General features: G+C 36.7%; 1 protein-coding gene and 2 long non-coding RNA genes across 5 annotated transcripts in view; 1 reads left to right on the forward strand and 2 right to left on the reverse strand.

Moving 5' to 3' along the window:
• Positions 1-2,052: 2,052 nt before the first annotated feature.
• LOC143861080 (BAG-associated GRAM protein 1-like) overlaps positions 2,053-21,499 on the reverse strand; it is a 77,544-nt gene continuing 58,097 nt past the window's right edge. For 2 of the 3 annotated variants that reach the window (XM_077371973.1, XM_077371975.1), the window contains exons 11-18: positions 17,712-17,818; positions 16,931-17,074; positions 16,738-16,863; positions 15,555-15,701; positions 15,384-15,437; positions 13,831-13,894; positions 3,860-3,921; positions 2,053-2,429 (exon numbers count right to left, since the gene is read on the reverse strand). In XM_077371973.1, the coding sequence (XP_077228088.1) occupies positions 2,310-2,429; positions 3,860-3,921; positions 13,831-13,894; positions 15,384-15,437; positions 15,555-15,701; positions 16,738-16,863; positions 16,931-17,074; positions 17,712-17,818 (824 nt within the window). In that variant the 3' untranslated portion in view covers positions 2,053-2,309. The remainder of the gene's footprint in view (positions 2,430-3,859; positions 3,922-13,830; positions 13,895-15,383; positions 15,438-15,554; positions 15,702-16,737; positions 16,864-16,930; positions 17,075-17,711; positions 17,819-21,499) is intronic. The other variant, XM_077371974.1, reaches the window with a different exon arrangement.
• LOC143862255 (uncharacterized) lies at positions 5,267-7,221 on the forward strand. The gene is made up of 3 exons (XR_013240232.1): positions 5,267-5,475; positions 6,271-6,338; positions 7,083-7,221. It is a non-coding gene; the product is annotated as an uncharacterized LOC143862255 (long non-coding RNA).
• LOC143861904 (uncharacterized) lies at positions 9,439-12,291 on the reverse strand. Its single transcript, XR_013240066.1, has 3 exons — positions 12,083-12,291; positions 11,220-11,287; positions 9,439-10,475 (listed from the first exon to the last, which is right to left on the reverse strand). It is a non-coding gene; the product is annotated as an uncharacterized LOC143861904 (long non-coding RNA).

Consider the following 21,499-nt stretch of genomic DNA (forward strand, 5'->3'; position numbering starts at 1 on the left):
AAAGGGCAATCTCTTTTTTGAGGAATGCTAGACTCAGGGGGCGCCCTTGCAAAAATGGGCAGAAAAGGCGCTCTCATTGAGGGATTAATGATGGCTGCACGTCAAAGATTATTAAATGCGCTTTTGGTGATTTGTAGCCAATGGGGGCACCCTTTCAGCACATATTTGCAAGGGCGCCCTTGGGTGTAGCATACCTTCTTCTTTTTTTTCTTTTTTCTTTTGAGAATATTTCCAATAAAAAACACTGTAATTCCATGTAATAAATTTCGTTAGTCCCATTTCATGACACTCTTTTCTTTTTTGAATGGCAAAGGAATATACTAATAAAAAACAGGGAAGCCCCGAGGCCGAGATTATCAAATACAAGAAAGCAAAAGAGAAGCACCAAGACTAAGATGCTGGTGGCAGACTCTGCTCTACCCCGAGCACACGCAATGGAGCCGCAAGACTAATATGCTGGTGGCAGACTCCGCTCTACCCCGAGCACACACAATGGAGACTCAAGACTTAGATGCTCGTGGCAGACTCTGCTCTACCCCGACCACAAGCAATGGAGACGCAGACAATCAAGTGAAATCCAATGCACGAAATAATTTGATCTATGTACAGCATCATTGTGGTAAAGGTCATAGCCGCCCCAAGTCTGGACCAAGACCTCAGTTCCTTTCATTCATTAGTTTAGGGAAAGCATTCTCAATCATCTTGTTAATCAAGTCTGCTCCAGTATTTAAAGTATTGAATTATACTGCTGTTTTGAGCTGGTTGTGATTATGTATTTTTTCTAGTTGAAGATATTGAGATTTTCTTCATTTTACTTATTAATTAATGGGTCTCTGTTCTGTTAATGAGTTACCTTGTAAAACGAAGATTTCATCTGTAAAATAAACTTGCCATCCCAACAACCTCATTATAATTGTAAACTAACCAATATATAAAATTAAAAATATAAAATGAACAATATATAAAATTTAAAATATAATGTTACAGTCTCCAGAAATCAGAATGTTGGAATCATCCAATGCAGTAAGGCCCGTTTGGGTACCTTCTATTTTGTATTTGGATTTGGAATTGAGTTTTGAATACAAAATGAATAGATCTGCCAGCTCATGTTGGAGGAGACAGAGGAGAGGGAGTACTTCCTAGTGGAGGGGAGAGGTTGAGGAGGAAAGAGGGTGAAAGAAACTGTCCGATTTGTGGATTTTCAATTACTTATTTCCACAGCATATTTGGAAATCTGATTTTTTTCACTATCAGTCGCTGATTTGGAAATCAAAGGATTTGATCTAGATCCAAATCACAACACAAAAAGGGCTGCAAATGTGAGAAATCCAATTCAAAATCTTGTCAGCATCCAAACGGTCCCTAAATGTAATTTTCAAGAGTAAAAATACACAAGACACTATATCGATCAATTTTATAATATATACTAAACGAGTTTATTCCCACGGTCATTCCTTTTCTTTCTATGAAAAATTTTTCTTGAAAAGCTTTTTCCTTTTCAAATGCTTCTACTTGAATTTTTTCTATGCTGGATATTTTGCACCTCATGCATAGCATAGCACGGATGGGTCCTGCCATTTAACACCATGATTTGATAAGGTGGGTCCTAGCAACTCCAGTCAGACCATGCATTCATTGGGTGGGGCCCACCATCTTACACCTCCTGTTTTGATAAAATGAGGCCCATCATTTTTACGCCTACGCATATCACGCCTAGGTCCCACCATTTACACCGATGAGTGAGCCCATTATCTCAACCAAATCTACGCATAGGGTGAGGCCACCATTTTACATTGTTCGGAAATGGCGAGTTCCACCACCTCCACTCAAACCCATGCATGGGATGGAGCCCGCCATTTACCTCATGTTTTGATGGGGTGGGTCCCACGATCTCCACCCAAGTCCATGCATAAGATGGGACCCACCATTTTACGACTCATGTTTCGATTGGATGGGGCCCATTATTTTGCACCATGCACAGCATAGGCCAAGAATGCCATTAGTTTCTCTGGAATATACGGCTCATATGATCTTCATCGGTCTTCAGGGAAGAAATAAAAAGTGATGAATTTGAAACAAGAATGGAATTATGCAAGGCAGAAACACACCACTAGTTCTCTTGCAAGAAGGCAGGGCGGCAAGCTAAGACATAAACACGATCAGAGCAGGATTTCTACATTCACAATGTTACAACAACTGCCCAATTCCATAAATATGGAGTCATTATTCATTCCCATTATCTACTATTAGATAGAAGGGGTACAGGGACTTTGACAGAAGATATTGCCACACCTGATTTGGGACTGTCCTTAGCTGCTTTGAGTTGGAGAGGCGGTGGCCTCTGATGCCGGATCATTCTCTCTGCTGGAAGTTTTTGAGTGAATATATGAGCGGGCTAACTCCAACATTGATTCAGTTTCTTTCTTGTACTGTAGAATAAAAAGAATTTCTATTGTGTCAGTGATGAAGTACTGGCCAAATGAGAATATAATGGCAGATCGCAAATTCATTACAGTTGACAGAGGTGTAAATAACTGAATAGCAAATTATAGGAATCAGATTCATAATGTTTCCTTCTACAAGCAAAGCAATGAAGAAATATCCGAAAAATTTGCATGTAAGTTGTTCCAGGAAATTAGAGGATGTTTGAGGAGAGATGATACTGAAGCCCTATATCCACAATAGAGAGAGGGTAGTCTAGTAATCCAAAGAACAGAACATCCTGGGAAAATCTTTTAGGCCACGTTTGGATACCTCATACTTTTGTATTTGGATTTGGATACAAAATACATCAATCATCCTCATGCTCATGTTGTACGAGAGAAAGAAAGGGAGAGGAGGGAGGAAGGGAGGTCTGGCTGCTTCAGCAGCAAGGTCGAGGAGCAGCGAGGGTGAAGGTAATTGCCACAAATAATCTGATCCAGTTCCAAATCTCAACTGCAAATGTGAGAAATCCAAATCTAAATCTTGTGGATATCCAAACGTGGCCTTAAGTCTTTCTTAATGTCTGAATCATATTATAATCAGGTCATTCCTGACAAGATCCTACGTAGATTTTCCCTAACAGAGAAGTTCCATCTCGTATTCTCTCCCCTACAGAGTTCAAAACTTCTAAGACATTGCAGATATGAAATCTCCAACAGCTTTAGAAAATCAAATTCTAACATGCTCTGCTATTTCTCTTGATGTATTACAAAAAGAAAGATAATGTTGAAGAAGAAATGAGAGATGAAGAGAGTGAGTTGGAGAGAACTCCCCCTCACTTATGTATTTATATTAAGAGAGAAGTAAAGGTAAAAAGACAACTATGCCCTTAGGCATTCTACATATTCTAACAGATCAAAAAAAAGAAAAACCCGCAATCACAACCCAAATCAATCAAATGTATAATCCCTCTAATCAGACCTGTCAGATTTTTATCCCAACCCTAGCAATTGAATCCAGTTGCTAGTCATTGTTGCAGCTTGCATGGCAGAGATGAAGGGTATGGTTTGAGAATGGAGAGAAATGGTAAAGGAAAATCAGATTATTAAGGATAGATTCAATAATTAACAACATTTTGTCTCAACAGGTGCCAACAAAGCCCAATACCATGCCTTGTATCAGCAATTTCCATTTATCAATTTACCAAATCATAATTCCTATTCAAAACAAGAATTCTAGTGTTCCAATTCTGTTTCCAATTTTTTGATTGGGAAAATTGATGGTTTTTGGACCAAGAAAATTGGAAACAATGATTTAGACACTGATTTACACAGCAATGTCAGCCATTAAGCTGTGAGGGGCTAAAAACATGCGGCATAAAAATCAACAAATGAGAAATGGCAGAAATCAGAATGATTCCTCAGGGTATACAAACCTCATTGACAGCTCCACTCCGTATCTTAGATTGCATCACACACCATTTCTTAAAATGTACACCTGAAAAATCCAGCATCTGTATGAAACCAAACTTCACTAACACTAAAAATGTAGTAACAATCAATCTCCAAAAATTAGAAATCGACATGGAAACCTGTCTTTAGTTTCCAAGTTAAACATACCTGTAAATAAAAACTCAGTGATTGGCTGAGTAAATGAAAAATCAAAACAAAAATTCACCAAAAGTCCAAAAAAAGAAAGAACAACGCAATAATAAATAAAGGCTACTGATATCCCCACGACCATGTTCAGATAATGGGGCTTACTCACCTTGTTTTACATTGTTTAAACAGATGCCAAAGGCTATTACAATCCCCCAAAAGTTCTCAGCAGCCAATTAAAAGTGCAAAACAAAATGAGTTGCACTATTATCAGAACATGGTCTGAGGATATCTGCGAGTTGCCAATCATAATAGAAATTTTATTGGCAGTCTCACACCAGCCTTGTTACAGAATGTATGCGCATATATAACCCATGAATGCCCATTTATGAATCCAGACGTGGGAACGGAGATATGAATCAGCATTTTCCAAATTCAAAGATACGGATATGGATACAGCTGTCCCATACGATGAGATGAGACACAAACATATATATATATATATATATATATATATATATATATATATATATGAGGAAAATGATTGTGAGCTTGAAGCTCATATAGCTTATATGAGCTATATATATCGGTCCCACATTTTGTGGTGATCCAAACACATGGGTCCCACATTTTTTGTGGTGATCCAAACCATTCATTTACAAGACCCCATCATAGATAGGGTGTGTACAAAAAATCAGCTCCATTGGATCATCCTAACCCCTCCAAAAGCTGAGGGCAAAAATGGGCAGATTTGTGGCAAACGGTGTCTGTCCATTTTGCCCTCCACTTTTGGATGGGTTAGGATGATCCTATGGAGCTGATTTTTTGTACACATCCTATCTATGTAAGGGCCTTTCAAATGAATGCTTTGGATCATCCTAACAATGTGGGGCTACATGTGTTTGGGCCCTCAAGCTCATATCAGCTATATGAGCTTCAAGCTCACAATCATATTATATATATATATATATATATATATATATGAGGAAAAAGAGTGTGCGGTTGAGCGCACCCACGAAACATGCGGTTGAAGAGAGAGAAGCTATCTCATTGGCTATTGAAACGTGGGCCCATGCGGGAAAAGAAAGAGAGAAATTGCGTTATCGAGGGTGCGTCACGATCTAGCTTCTCTCTCCTCTGCGGAAATCTCAAAACCCAGCCGAAATCTCTCTCCTTCTCTGCGAGTCTGTTGAGAAGAAAAACCTCAAAAGAGTGTGATCGCATGTTTCTTTGGTGCGGTTGGGAAGAAAAACAAAATCCATAGAGGAGAAGAAAAACCTGCGATTTCTTACAAAACCCAGCCGAAATCTCTCTCCTTCTCTGCGACTCGTGCGAGCAAGGGTTTCGAACCAGAAGCTTTGTTCCTTCGAGCTTTCTTTCAATCTTGGATCCTAAATCCGCGTCTCTCTTCTCTCTCGCTTTCTCTGCAAGTCTCCTCTCTGCGGCCCCTAAGGTTAGTGTGATTCTAACTTTAATCTCTTCTTCTCTTTTTTTTCCTGCAAATGATGTGCAAAAAGAGCGTTTCATCATTTTTTCCTCACTTTAATAGGGTTTCATCTATTTTTTAAGTGGGTTTCATCTGCAAATCACTTCAAGAGGGTTTCATCTGTTTTATCACTTTAAGAGGGTATGGCCTGCAAATCATTTTTTAATAGGGTTTCATCTGTTTGTATTTATTTTTAGATTTTTAGTGTATGTAGGGTTTCATCTTCTGCCTTTGTCTTTTTCTATTTTCTTTTTTCTATTCCATCTCCCCCACATGGCAATCTAGCAGAAACCCACTTTTCTTCATTCTCATACCATTCCCTGTTGTTATCTGTATAAAAGTCAGGATTTTTTTTTGCTGCAAAAATCATCAATAGTGCAAATTTTTCGATTTTGCTGCAAAAAAGTTGCAAAAATTTAGCGTTTAAAGTGGATTTTGTTCTTTGTTTCTTTTTTTTCTCATTGTTTATACTGGATTTTCTCTGTTTCTCTTTTTGGTTCCTTCTATTTTTCTTTTATTTTTTTCATGAAAAAATCATGCAAAAATTTTCGATTTTACCTCTATTTTTATTCAGTCTCCCTCTATAGATAGGAGGTATAGGATCTTCTCTCTATTAGTAGCATTTGCATGAATTTTAAAGTGCATTCTTTTTTTTAATCTAAACTGTATATAATCACTGTTAATAATGTTCTGCACAGAGTCAATGTATAAGGCAACAATTGGAGTTTAAATTATGTCCTTCCATCTCTGTTATGTTTTCAGTTCTTCGTGTTCATCAGTGCAGGAAATAACAACAGAACAGCTTCAAAATCTACTATCCCCTAATACTGGTATGAAACAACTTGAATCGTCACTGAAACCATATTTTGTTTATGTTGCTTGTTTGTGATGCATGGAGAACATGAAGAAATATATGTTTTTGAAAAAGAACATAGTCTGATAGTAAATGCATTTGGTAATTCATTGATCAAGTGACGCAATTTTTGAACAACCTTTTTTTGATTGATAAATTTCTAAACAACTTGATTGACAAAATTATACATGGTTAGAAACTTGCCCTCGTGCATCAGAAAGAAACCTGTGTCGGTGTGCATTCAGCAGAAGGGATGAGAGATTACTTTTTGTGAATTAGATGGGAGAAAACTTTTCCCTCCCCTGTGAGAGAGGATGAAAAACATAAAATGTGGAACTTATCCCTCGAAATGGTGAGTATGCCTTTTAGAGTCCATAATATAAATGTAAGGAAAAGAACGGAGAAACGGAATGGTTGGACGAATTGCTAAGTACAGGTGCATATGTGAACCTTATTGACACCTCAAGAGGTTAGAATCATCAATTTTCTAATGGAACAAGGCTTTATTGCACATTTCGTTTCAAAACAACCCTAACTATTTAATAGGTGGGACTTTTCCATCCTTAATAGGTGGGACTTTCCCTTTTATTATAAAAGTCAGGATTTTTATGGGATAACTAATGAATCTTTCAATTATTTGCTCAGTTCTCTAACATTAATTGTTGTTTATTTCTGCAATATGTTTGTGGTTAGTTAATGCATTTTTTTTCACTTTACATAGGCCTCATCCAACTGAATGCTTTGGTGGTGACCTGGATGGCGATTGGAGGATTCTAATAACCTGAAAAGAGATAGAAGTAGTTGGATGAAAAGGAATTGCTCCACACTCAACGGGGGCAATGAGATTGAATTTGTGCTCTGATGCCTGCTTTAGATTCTCAAATCTTTGATCCAAAATTGCATCTTTGCTGTTCCAATTATAGATTCTAAAGTTTGACATCATGCTTGCAAAGATACCTTACAGGGCGAAACTGGCAGTTATTGAATTGCTTGTTTGCATTCTTCAGACTAAAATTTCCTAATTTTTTAAAGACGTGTGAATTTCTTGTTTGAACCTGAACTGTTACGCCATCTCAAAGTGAACTGTTGCTTGATGGAATACTGAAGTTGGGTTTTGTTTATATTGGTTCCTATTGCTTGTTCTTTTTTAGGCCCTATTTGTTTAAGATAATGAAGACCGATTGTGAGTGCTAAAACTATTACTGGACTCAAATTTAAACGTAATTTTGAATCCAGTAAATAGATTGGTACTCATAATCGGTTCACATAATCTTAAACAGACAGTTCCTTATCATGTGATTGCCTGCAAGAAGATTTACTAGTGAATGTTGTGTCCTTAAGATGCATTGAATGTATTGGCAGATAACTTGTGATGGAAACGAAATTCATCTAACTCTATTGAACAACACGTGATTACTAAGACCCTGTATGTTTTTTATTTTGAGAATAGGTTGTGACTCCAAAACTGATAATTGGACTCAAACTGATCGTTTGAGTGCAATGGTCAGTTAGGCTTATACCAATTTGATAATTCCCATTCAGATTCCTGACATTTTTTACAGTTCAAGAAACTTCCTTCTGCTCCCATCAATGAAGGCCTTAAACCCCATTCTAGCTTCCTACGTCTTTGAATTCTTACATCTGCAAGTACATTTCCCTGTCAGATGTCCAATCCTAATTGCTCCAAAGACAACCTTTGTGGGTGGATTTACTTACTGAGTTGCACCCTGAATTGGAGATTAAGGAGTAGATAAGTTACATTCTAAGTGGGTTCCTATGACGACCCGGGAGCCTTGTTGTTGAGATTGTAACAAATATTCACTGGATCAGTTTTCAAGCTTTTCTCGATCTATAGAAGAGCTTTGCTACCATTTTCAGTACGGGCCATCATGCGATAGAGCTTCGGGATGGTTGTGAATCATTGCTTTGATTTGTTGTATAACTGTATTATTATGGATGATTTGATTATTATTTGACACTGTCAATGAACTCTGATCATATATGTGTGAGAAAATTGACATAAGCATACTTCAAAAGTCCTACGTCCATACTTTTTTTTACTTTTTCAAATCCTATTATAGTTCTACTAACTACTAAAATAACATATCAGGTTACCTGGTGGTGATTCTTTTAAGCCTTTCAATAATGTGCAATCCCTTTATAGACGGAGGGTCAGGATCATCCAATTGAATGATTTTTGGGGCACAAGTGCACAACCTATTTACTTTGCGTTCCAACAAATGAACGGTTTGGATATTCCTATGAAGTGGGCCATACAGTACTTTAAAAAAATAAGGAACTCTACCCCAACATGCCATATAAAATCTCCACTTTTAGAAACAGAAGAAATTCCAGCATTTCATTTATTTTCATTCAGAGCTGCCAGTAAAAAGATGATACCATACAACTGCAGTTCCCCCGCTCCAGTATGCAATTTGGCCTAAAAGTATTTCTCTATTAAAAATGAAAATAAATAAAATGCTGGAATTTCTTCTGTTTCTAAAAGTGGAGATTTTATATGGCATGTTGGGGTAGAGTTCCTTATTTTTTTAAAGTACTGTATGGCCCACTTCATAGGAATATCCAAACCGTTCATTTGTTGGAACGCAAAGTAAATAGGTTGTGCACTTGTGCCCCAAAAATCATTCAATTGGATGATCCTGACCCTCCGTCTATAAAGGGATTGCACATTATTGAAAGGCTTAAAAGAATCACCACCAGGTAACCTGATATGTTATTTTAGTAGTTAGTAGAAGTATAATAGGATTTGAAAAAGTAAAAAAAAGTATGGACGTAGGACTTTTGAAGTATGCTTATGTCAATTTTCTCACACATATATGATCAGAGTTCATTGACAGTGTCAAATAATAATCAAATCATCCATAATAATACAGTTATACAACAAATCAAAGCAATGATTCACAACCATCCCGAAGCTCTATCGCATGATGGCCCGTAGTGAAAATGGTAGCAAAGCTCTTCTATAGATCGAGAAAAGCTTGAAAACTGATCCAGTGAATATTTGTTACAATCTCAACAACAAGGCTCCCAGGTCGTCATAGGAACCCACTTAGAATGTAACTTATCTACTCCTTAATCTCCAATTCAGGGTGCAACTCAGTAAGTAAATCCACCCACGAAGGTTGTCTTTGGAGCAATTAGGATTGGACATCTGACAGGGAAATGTACTTGCAGATGTAAGAATTCAAAGACGTAGGAAGCTAGAATGGGGTTTAAGGCCTTCATTGATGGGAGCAGAAGGAAGTTTCTTGAACTGTAAAAAATGTCAGGAATCTGAATGGGAATTATCAAATTGGTATAAGCCTAACTGACCATTGCACTCAAACGATCAGTTTGAGTCCAATTATCAGTTTTGGAGTCACAATCTATTCTCAAAATAAAAAACATACAGGGTCTTAGTAATCACGTGTTGTTCAATAGAGTTAGATGAATTTCGTTTCCATCACAAGTTATCTGCCAATACATTCAATGCATCTTAAGGACACAACATTCACTAGTAAATATTCTTGCAGGCAATCACATGATAAGGAACTGTCTGTTTAAGATTATGTGAACCGATTATGAGTACCAATCCATTTACTGGATTCAAAATTACGTTTAAATTTGAGTCCAGTAATAGTTTTAGCACTCACAATCGGTCTTCATTATCTTAAACAAATAGGGCCTAAAAAAGAACAAGCAATAGGAACCAATATAAACAAAACCCAACTTCAGTATTCCATCAAGCAACAGTTCACTTTGAGATGGCGTAACAGTTCAGGTTCAAACAAGAAATTCACATGTCTTTAAAAAATTAGGAAATTTTAGTCTGGAGAATGCAAACAAGCAATTCAATAACTGCCAGTTTCGCCCTGTAAGGTATCTTTGCAAGCATGATGTCAAACTTTAGAATCTATAATTGGAACAGCAAAGATGCAATTTTGGATCAAAGATTTGAGAATCTAAAGCGGCATCAGAGCACAAATTCAATCTCATTGCCCCCGTTGAGTGTGGAGCAATTCCTTTTCATCCAACTACTTCTATCTCTTTTCAGGTTATTAGAATCCTCCAATCGCCATCCAGGTCACCACCAAAGCATTCAGTTGGATGAGGCCTGTGTAAAGCGAAAAAAAATGCATTAACTAACCACAAACATATTGCAGAAATAAACAACAATTAATCTTAGAGAACTGAGCAAATAATTGAAAGATTCATTAGTTATCCCAGAAAAATCCTGACTTTTATAATAAAAGGGAAAGTCCCACCTATTAAGGATGGAAAAGTCCCACCTATTAAATAGTTAGGGTTGTTTTGAAACGAAATGTGCAATAAAGCCTTGTTCCATTAGAAAATTGATGATTCTAACCTCTTGAGGTGTCAATAAGGTTCACATATGCACCTGTACTTCGCAATTCGTCCAACCATTCCGTTTCTCTGTTCTTTTCCTTACATTTATATTATGAACTCTAAAAGGCATACTCACCATTTCGAGGGATAAGTTCCACATTTTATGTTTTTCATCCTCTCTCACAGGGGAGGGAAAAGTTTTCTCCCATCTAATTCACAAAAAGTAATCTCTCATCCCTTCTGCTGAATGCACACCGACACAGGTTTCTTTCTCATGCACGAGGGCAAGTTTCTAACCATGTATAATTTTGTCAATCAAGTTGTTTAGAAATTTATCAATCAAAAAAAGGTTGTTCAAAAATTGCGTCACTTGATCAATGAATTACCAAATGCATTTACTATCAGACTATGTTCTTTTTCAAAAACATATATTTCTTCATGTTCTCCATGCATCACAAACAAGCAACATAAACAAAATATGGTTTCAGTGACGATTCAAGTTGTTTCATACCAGTATTAGGGGATAGTAGATTTTGAAGCTGTTCTGTTGTTATTTCCTGCACTGATGAACACGAAGAACTGAAAACATAACAGAGATGGAAGGACATAATTTAAACTCCAATTGTTGCCTTATACATTGACTCTGTGCAGAACATTATTAACAGTGATTATATACAGTTTAGATTAAAAAAAAGAATGCACTTTAAAATTCATGCAAATGCTACTAATAGAGAGAAGATCCTATACCTCCTATCTATAGAGGGAGACTGAATAAAAACAGAGGTAAAATCGAAAATTTTTGCATGATTTTTTCATGAAAAAAATAAAAGAAAAATAGAAGGAACCAAAAAGAGAAACAGAGAAAATCCAGTATAAACAATGAGAAAAAAAAGAAACAAAGAACAAAATCCACTTTAAACGCTAAATTTTTGCAACTTTTTTGCAGCAAAATCGAAAAATTTGCACTATTGATGATTTTTGCAGCAAAAAAAAATCCTGACTTTTATACAGATAACAACAGGGAATGGTATGAGAATGAAGAAAAGTGGGTTTCTGCTAGATTGCCATGTGGGGGAGATGGAATAGAAAAAAGAAAATAGAAAAAGACAAAGGCAGAAGATGAAACCCTACATACACTAAAAATCTAAAAATAAATACAAACAGATGAAACCCTATTAAAAAATGATTTGCAGGCCATACCCTCTTAAAGTGATAAAACAGATGAAACCCTCTTGAAGTGATTTGCAGATGAAACCCACTTAAAAAATAGATGAAACCCTATTAAAGTGAGGAAAAAATGATGAAACGCTCTTTTTGCACATCATTTGCAGGAAAAAAAAGAGAAGAAGAGATTAAAGTTAGAATCACACTAACCTTAGGGGCCGCAGAGAGGAGACTTGCAGAGAAAGCGAGAGAGAAGAGAGACGCGGATTTAGGATCCAAGATTGAAAGAAAGCTCGAAGGAACAAAGCTTCTGGTTCGAAACCCTTGCTCGCACGAGTCGCAGAGAAGGAGAGAGATTTCGGCTGGGTTTTGTAAGAAATCGCAGGTTTTTCTTCTCCTCTATGGATTTTGTTTTTCTTCCCAACCGCACCAAAGAAACATGCGATCACACTCTTTTGAGGTTTTTCTTCTCAACAGACTCGCAGAGAAGGAGAGAGATTTCGGCTGGGTTTTGAGATTTCCGCAGAGGAGAGAGAAGCTAGATCGTGACGCACCCTCGATAACGCAATTTCTCTCTTTCTTTTCCCGCATGGGCCCACGTTTCAATAGCCAATGAGATAGCTTCTCTCTCTTCAACCGCATGTTTCGTGGGTGCGCTCAACCGCACACTCTTTTTCCTCTATATATATATATATATATATATATATATATATATATATATATATATATAACTAGATCAAACATAGAAGATTATAACTAGATCAAACATAGAAGATGAGATAAATAGTATATTTAAAATAGCATCTATAATACTAACATGCTTAAAATTATAATTGCAAAAATGTGTCAATGACAAGCAAAAAGTATAGTTCATTCGAGGAGAGTGACATAAGTTTCAAAGATTATAGTTATTTTAACCAAGAAAAATATCCATGAAGTATCAAAGTATCGGAGTACGAGTATTCAGTATCGTAGCGTGTCGGACATGGTATGTTTGACCTACCAAATATCTGAGTATCATAGTATATAACAGCCAAATCATGGGACCAAACAGATCTGCTTGTCTTTCAGGTGTTATGCCTGTTCATTATATGCCTGACATTAATCTCCCCTGTAATTGGGCTGTTATGCGACTCCCGGTAGCATTATAAATTTAAAATAGTAAAAGAAAAATACATAACAACAAATGGGAAAAAATAATTATTAAATGGAGAAGAAAGACCATAGACGTGGGTCACAATTAAGTTAAGACTTAAGAGAGAATTGAGAGGGATAAGAAAATAAAGAGAATAATGGTGTTTTCTCAGGTTTCGAAAAAGGTGATTGTGGAATGGTGTAAAGGAGCATTTAAAGAACAAAAGAAACCACCAAAAGAAAGAGAGAGAAAAATCACGGGGCAGTAATAATAGTTGACAGTTTCTGCTCATCTGAAAGTCCCTCTTTTGCTTGCTAGGTCTCTTCCATGTTCATGGCAGATCATGCACAACGGGTAATAAGCCAACCTTTTCAGAAAGTCAGAAAGTCCCCAATTAAACTAGAAAGAAAAAGAATGAATAGCCAGTGTCCTAGAATAGAACATATGATTGAATGAAGTGGCTGGTGTGGTGAGAGAAAGAAGTGGTTGGTCCCATACACCATGCCTGCTGTCTGCTCTTGTCATGCAGGCTCCCCACACTGAATTAAATAAGATATATGTTGGAGATTAAATATTAACTTTTGTCCCTCTTTCATAAGCACGGCACATGAAATGAAAAAAATAGGAGGCAGATATTAGCTCAGTTGATTTTCCAAATAACAAAAATTGCCGACTTCTTTAGAATGCTGCTCAGACTCCTACTAAACTGATTTACTCGTCAAGTTACCAGTCCAAGAGTCCTAATTTTTTTTATAGATTGGTAACAACACATACAAGATTACCAACCATAATGAAGTTGGTGAAGAAGAAATATCAGACTTACCCACTTTTATATCTAGAGTACAAGAGGATTCGAAGGTTGTTTCCAAAGACCACCTACAGTGAACCTGAAACAGTACCAATAACCCTGCCATCAATATTTGACAGAAGAAATGATGAAAGAAAAAAAAACACATAGGTGTGAGTTGGGAAAAGAAAAATTGAGAAAGAATCAATAGCCAAGTTAAAAGCCGAATGCCCGACGCTAACAGACACTAATATTTCCTCTAAACCACATCTACTTGCTCATCTCCCTTATCCGAAACTCTTCCACCACTGAATTCACCTTCCTATGTGTATAGGTGCCTTAAACAAGTGATACACAAAGAATTTGAGCAAATTTCTCCGAGCAGAATTATTAGATGATAACTATCCTTTGTCCGAATCTTGAATCATCCACCAGTGTTTAATTTTAGAGGGGCTGTAGTTTCAGGCCACTTAGCACCAATAACTATGCACATCTACATGTACCATTAAGGGTAGAAGATGAGCTTCTTTCGGCCAGTCTAAACCAATGTCCAGAAGCAAGTTCTAACACTGAAGTGAACTCCAAATCCAAATGAGCCAGTGAAGTTAACTAAAATAATGATCTACAAAATAAAATGAAATGTTTAGAAGTTAAAAAATAGAAAAATCGGAAAAATATAGTCATAGTTACGAACATCACTGACTTTTTTCAAACTACTGTGATTTTTCACAACATTTGGATAAAAAACAAAAATAAAAAATTGTCCTGAGATTTTAAAAAGGGAAACGATATCAGCACAAAACATATTTTGATATTTTCACAAACCATCATGTCTTTAAGTATACAAATTTTAAGGAGCTATCAAAAGGTTATTACATTTCCCAAAAATCTCTCAGGACCCAATAAAAGAAGAAAAGACAGCTGGGTTTGTGCAAATATCAAAATATGGTTGTGCTGATAACATTTCCCTTTTAAAAAAATATCATGATATTTCCATTTCCATCTTTTTATCACGAAAAAATGTGATAATTTCATGATTTATTATGTTTCCCTAATTTTTTCTTAAATTTTGTGTTTTTAAAATATTCTTATGTTCCAGTTATTTTCATAATATAAACCCTAAAATGAATTAAATCTCCCGAGATATACCCTTGAAAAATTCCAAAGACAGATTTATCACTATGATTATAATATAATATCTTAGTTTCAGAAAAAAGATATGACGAATTTGAGACACCGATGAGTTGGGCCTGAGATAGGCTACGGTTAGCGAAGTCAGCCACTCCCATCTTCCTTTCACTTCTGCCCCTTCATTTCAGACATCCTAATTTTTGCTCATTTTGTCCTTATCATTCTCATGATGTAACAGGCTTTCACTCTGAATGGTGCTCCTTTTGCACTCATGAAGCAAATTGGTTATAACCTGACCTTGATGTCATCATGGCATCTAAGTTCACGTTCAAAACAAAGAATAACATAAAGAAAAAGCATGCATTCGGCAAAGTAAATTTGAGAATATAATATAAAAGATGATGAAAGCAACTATAATTCTGAAAGAAAAATTCATTCTGAGAAAAGATCGGAACTACCTCAAAGTAAGAGCCAAATGGAACATCATGTGCCTGTTGCACTGTCTCAAACACCTGAAACAGGCGGATAGAATAGGTCAAAGTCCTATCTCAGTAGAAGAAAACTAGGCAAATCAAACAGGATCCAAACAGACAAATTAACAACTTAAGTACTTGTTGAGTTAATCACACCAGGGTTTTCTTATTGGCTGACAGAACAGCATGCTGCCACTCCGTCATGGCCGAGTCTGGAGGACACATGGGACTGTTACATAGAGTTCTAAATGTTATTTCCCGGACCTGACCGTCATACTCATCTGCAACGTGCCACTGGCCCAACTAGAGAAAAAGCAAATATAACACCCAAAACATTAAAATACTTCTATAAGTAGTCGTCAGTCAGAAATTACATATAATCAACGAATACTGTATCATGTATATGATCAAATAAATCAATCACTAGAGATTTTTATCAAACTAATGCAGAGATTTTTATATAATGTTTTTTTTAATGGCTTTTATGTAACTAATGGTAGAGAACTTTTTTTCTTTTCAAAATAGCAATGTGTATTTCCATCATCTGATACTAGCAAATAAGAAGCATGAATTTGAGACTGAAATACCCATGGAATGGCTGAAACAATGAATGAAATAACAAGGGATAACCTTGATTTTGAAAAAAATCGGAGTTGGGAAGCCATGAGAAACAGCCAACTTTCTCTGCTAAAATGTCAAGGTAGGAAAAGTGGATGGTTTTTACAGTCCCGAAGGTTACCTCTTAAAAAATCCTAGGCAACCATGTCATTCTAATTACGAATGCATGATAATTACAAGCAGAAACAAACATCATAATCTTAAAGCCCAGTTTCTCTACTTCATTTGATGGTTCGAAAAGTAAACATATTGTAAAATACGAAAAGATTAATATATTCATCCTCATCTGAAAATTGACCATCCAAACGAATAGACAGGTAGCAATTCCATGATAGTTGTAAATTTCGTTTCGGTGGCCATTTCGTTTTGGCCACCGAAACGAAATTTTGGAAAATTTCAGACAATTTTGTTCGAAACTTTTTGGTAAATTTCAACAAATTTCTGTAAATTTCAGTCAATTCCGGTCGAATTTCGATCGATTTCGGCCGAAATCCGGAACGAAACGAAATTTTCGTCATTTCGTTCTGGTTTTCGGCCGAAACCGAAACGTTTCGTCCATTTCGGACGAAACGAAATGAAATTTAGAACTGTGATTCCATCTATAGCCATTCAAAAAAAAAAATCCATCATGGCCACATGGTAGTTACAGGCAGAAACAATGGGTCCATGGTTAAAATTTTCAAATATTGTAATCTTGGATTTCAAAGCCATAGCTACTTACATTAAGATTAGTGTCCTTCCTCCCTGTCCGATACTCATAGAAGAACTTCGAATCATCACTCAGTACTAGATCAAAGAACTGCTCAGCTGTGCATGGGAATACTTCCTGGGGAGAAGGTTGATGGATCTGATTAAAACAGGTTATTAATTCTTTGGAATCAGCTTTCACCATAGATGAAAAGAAAGAAGCATACATTGACAATGCCAACTAGAACTTCTTCTTTGATGAAAGCCTGGAACTTCTCAGTCTTGGGAATATTATCTTCTGGAATTTTTGTATGCCTTTTAATGCCTTTAAAAGAGCTGCTATGTGCACGCAATGCAGATTCTGCCTTCTCCTATACTTCCAAAAATAAAAAGTTAAGAAAAGAAAGTACTAGATCATCTTCATTAAACTGAATAACAGTAAGGGATCAAACTATATGACTGGAGTCAAGTAGTTGCACCAAATCCACAGAGAAAGAAATAATTCAATATAGGTTAGTAGACCCCATAGTTAAAAAGTTCAAATATTTCACTAAGCCATGTTAGAAATTACAAATATTTCACTGAATAAAATAATTACTGATCTCAAAGTTATATCATCCATCAGAGGCAAAGTAATGAGAACAGTACAGTGTTTACACTCAATGACCAGTACTAATATGGCACTAAATGACTGATGAGAAATATACAGAAGAGAATCAGGAGCCAGAGAAAATAAAAACCATTTGCAAATTCTACTGCTAGAGAAATCATTTTCAAGAAACTATTGAACTTTCAAGCCAACTGAGAAGATTTCATAATATAAAAATATCACACCCATCAAAACATAACTTTCTCACGGGTATCAAGTTCCAAATAATCTCCAAATAATACCAACCATGCAACATAAACTCAACACATACTCTTATATGTTGAATGCAAATTAACAGGATGCGAAGATGATATACAAGCAAAATAAATTATGAGAACAATTATGAATAACAAATAAACCTTCTTTTCAGCTTCTTCCATCTCTTTAAAATTCTTTGCTGCACGCTGTAAAGCTCTTAAGGCATGATTTCTGTTCCAAAATGATGCAAATTTATATCGGACTCTACCTGAAAAGTGGACAATAGGAAAATATACTCATATGAATATGGCTCCTTTTTAAAATAAATTGCAATCAAACATTATAGAGCCTTGAGAAAATGCTTTCTTAAATAGTATTTTTCAGTGAAAAATGCCATGCAAGCATATCCATGAACAAATTTCTAAGAAATTCCAAAATATAAGAATTGTGATAAAACAATGTCAGACATATCAGTAAATGACCATAATATCATGATTAACCTCTGTAATGACTTCTGGAGAACTTTACCTGATTATGCAGTTTTGACTACAATACAGTAAATGTATTGATTGCCATGTTTTGTGGAAGGATATAAGTATTAGCAAACACATAATACACACATACACTATGTTGATATCAGAGTAAATGCCAATAAGACCTTTCTGGCATTGAACAAACAATTAATGAAACAAGAGAATAAAGGTTAAGAGGAGATATACATGTTTGCACAAATAGGAACATATGTACAAAATGTACAGCTGCCTGCATGAGGTGGTTTTGTTGTATACTTGTATTAGCCTACAACCTATATACACTGATCCACATTCCACGTACGTTACATAGTTTTCAGTCTAAGTCCCTGCACCAGAGAGGATAGTTTGATTCTAGCTCTTCTTGGAGAAAAGATATCAACCAAGTCACCACTGAGATTATCACAGGGAGATGAATTGATTATGTCTAATTTATGAGTGATGGGATGCGGTGCTCATGAAGTATCAACTTGTCAACTATATGGACCTTTGAAGGAAGTGCAATGCCAAGAGAGAAATCTGTATTTGGGTTACATGGCTAATTAGAGGAAGCATATCACTAATTAGAGAAAGCATATCCAAGTATCAAGGCAAGCCATTTTTTAGCTGTATTTTAAAGGAGTGTCAATATGCCACTGCTCAACTTTGTGTGAACTAGATGGGGTGGTGTATGGTCAACATTGCTCTAGTACAACTCCAAACTTCTAAGATGCTTCTCCTGGTAATCGGATGAAACTCAAATTTGGTGGCAGTTGGAAAGATAAGAGAATGATTGCGGATGCACTCAAGGGCCTTGTGCATGATTGAAGGTGTGTTCTGAAATGATGAGGGTCAAGTGATCATAACTTTGCCAGACCCAGCCATTCAGTAACGGTTTTTTTTTTCATTCAAGTTCCAGCCATTTTGGCCAGAAATGTTGGATATCCTAGCATTTATGGTAATTCAACTTCCCCAATAGAATGCGGGGCCAAAATGCATCAGAAGGCATCATTCTATCCAAAAAAGGTTTCCTCACTTGGCCCAAACCCTAAGCCAAGGTTGAAGACGATCATTTTTCACCGGATTTCACCGTTTTATTTGTTTTTTATTTTTGAGATAACAAAAAGGCCAATGGAAGAATAAAGAAGCAAAGATAGAGATAGCCCCAAAACAGAAGCAAGAACACAACATCAAAATAAATAAAACACAAACAACTAGTCTAGCAGGTGTCTATTCCTAATATGAAGAGATGCACTCCCAAGCCCCTCTCTATCTAAAGAATCCGCCATATTGTTTGTGCCTATAGGTATATGCAATAAATCCGAGCAACTATATTTGAATCAAGGACAGGAAGAATAATATTGGCCAATCTCCAAGAACCTGTGCAACAACATCACAAGTTACCTTCAGACTTTTTTTTTTTAAACGGTAACAAATTTTATTTCATCAAAAAGTTGCAAAAACGGGGGACAAGATGTCCCCTCTTCTTCTATAAACCCCACACAATCACATATGGGTTGATCTTCTGAAGGGTATTTTTCACCGAAGGCACCGGACAAAAGGGGATCTACATTTGAGATCTTTCCGCACAATAGATCCACTTTGAAGTTGACTTATTTGCTCGGCCAATCATCAGAATGTGTACAGATACCATAAGGGCACAATATCTCAATAGCACCTTCGTCTAAAGCTTCGAATGAGACTAGATATCCGAACGGAATGTGTACAAGATACCATAAGGGCCCAATATCTCAATAGCACCTTTGTCTAAAGCTTTGAATAAGACCGAATATCCGAACGATCTGACAAGAAATTCATTCAAAACTTGAGCGAAGAACGAGCATTTATTAAAGAAGCAATAGGTCAATTACAAAAAGTAATAGTTTGAAAGGCTCGTTGGAACTGTTCCGCTACGGGATTTACATTATATGCTACAGAAGCACCTGAAGTACTAACAGAATATGTATTAGTTTTGTAATTGTTGGAGCCGCAAACTCGGATTCGGCAAGAATATGAATTGGCAAAAACTTGGATAGGGGTCAAGAACCAGCCGGGCCTCAACAGCTGACTAAAGTATCCCCCTTTTTTGCATTTTTGTCGTCCCTCTTCTTCTATAAACCGCACACAATCACATATGGGTTGATCTTCTGAAGGATATTTTTCACCGAAGGCACTGGACAAAAGGGGATCTACATGTACTAAAGCATTTGAGATCTTTTCAGAGAACATATCCACTTTGAAGTTGACTTCTTTGCTCGGCCAATCGTCGGAATGTGTAAAGATACCATAAGGGCACAATATCTCAATAGCACCTTTGTTTAAAGCTACGAATGAGACTAGATATCCGAATGAAATGTGTACAAGATACCATAAGGGCCCAATATCTCAATAGCACCTTTGTCTAAAGCTTTGAATAGGACTGAATATCCAAACGATCTGACAAGAAATTCATTCAAAACTTGATCGAAGAACGAACATTTATTAAAGAAGCAATATGTCGATTACAAAAAGTACTAGTTTGAAAGGCTCATTGGAACTATTCCGCTATGGGATTTACATTATACGCTACAGAAGCACCTGAAGTACTAAACAGAATATGTATTAGTTTTGTAATGGTTGGAGGAGCAAACTCGGATTCGGCAAGAATATGAATTGGCAAAAAATTGGATAGGGGTCAAGAACCAGCCGGGCCTCAACAGCTGACTAAAGTGCCACCTCGAACCGCGCGAAATGGTTGCCCTATTACACGGTTCACTAACTCTGCCTAGCGTGGGGGTACCTATTATTGGTCGGCAGTTCGGCGCAAGCAAGGACTCGGTTTGCTGCGTGGACTTTTTATGTATTTCCTAAAAAGTTGAACCCAGCTTAGCTCCGCCGAGCCAAAAGAGAAGAACTTCTAGAGGCGGACGGTAGAGTACAGCCAAGAGGCTTTCTTGTCTGTAGAGGACCTAACTAAAGCCCTCTTAAGTAAGGCTTGGAAACGATTGCACTGAGAGTTTTGTTTTAAGAACACTTTTAGCTTACCCTTTTATTGAGCCATGTCTAAGTGGAATCAGCAAGATTGAACCAAGGCCTACCAGGCTACCGTCGGGGGACAACTGGACCAACAAAACTGTAAGCCCAAGGGTGCACATGGGTTCAATCATTCACCTTACGTTCTTGTTTTGATGCTAGCAAACACAAATTGATTAGCATTGTCAGACAAATGTGTTGCTTTGAGATGTTGTGCTCTACACAGGAATTTGATAAGATATATCGCCATTACACAACTTAACACAACACATGGCTTGTGGACCCACGCTCACATTGATCAACAGCTTGCACCTATATTGGAGTCATCCTCATTTGAAGATGCTCAAGTAAAGAAGCTCATCATGAAGATTCCACAAATTCCTAAGCAAGTGTCAAGAAGAAGCTTGGAGTTGAACAAGTCATTGGTG

The sequence above is a fragment of the Tasmannia lanceolata genome, unplaced genomic scaffold, assembly GCF_043159265.1.
Source record: "Tasmannia lanceolata isolate RefF3 unplaced genomic scaffold, GAP_Taslan_0.1 ptg000037l, whole genome shotgun sequence".
In the NCBI taxonomy this organism is placed as follows: domain Eukaryota; kingdom Viridiplantae; phylum Streptophyta; class Magnoliopsida; order Canellales; family Winteraceae; genus Tasmannia; species Tasmannia lanceolata.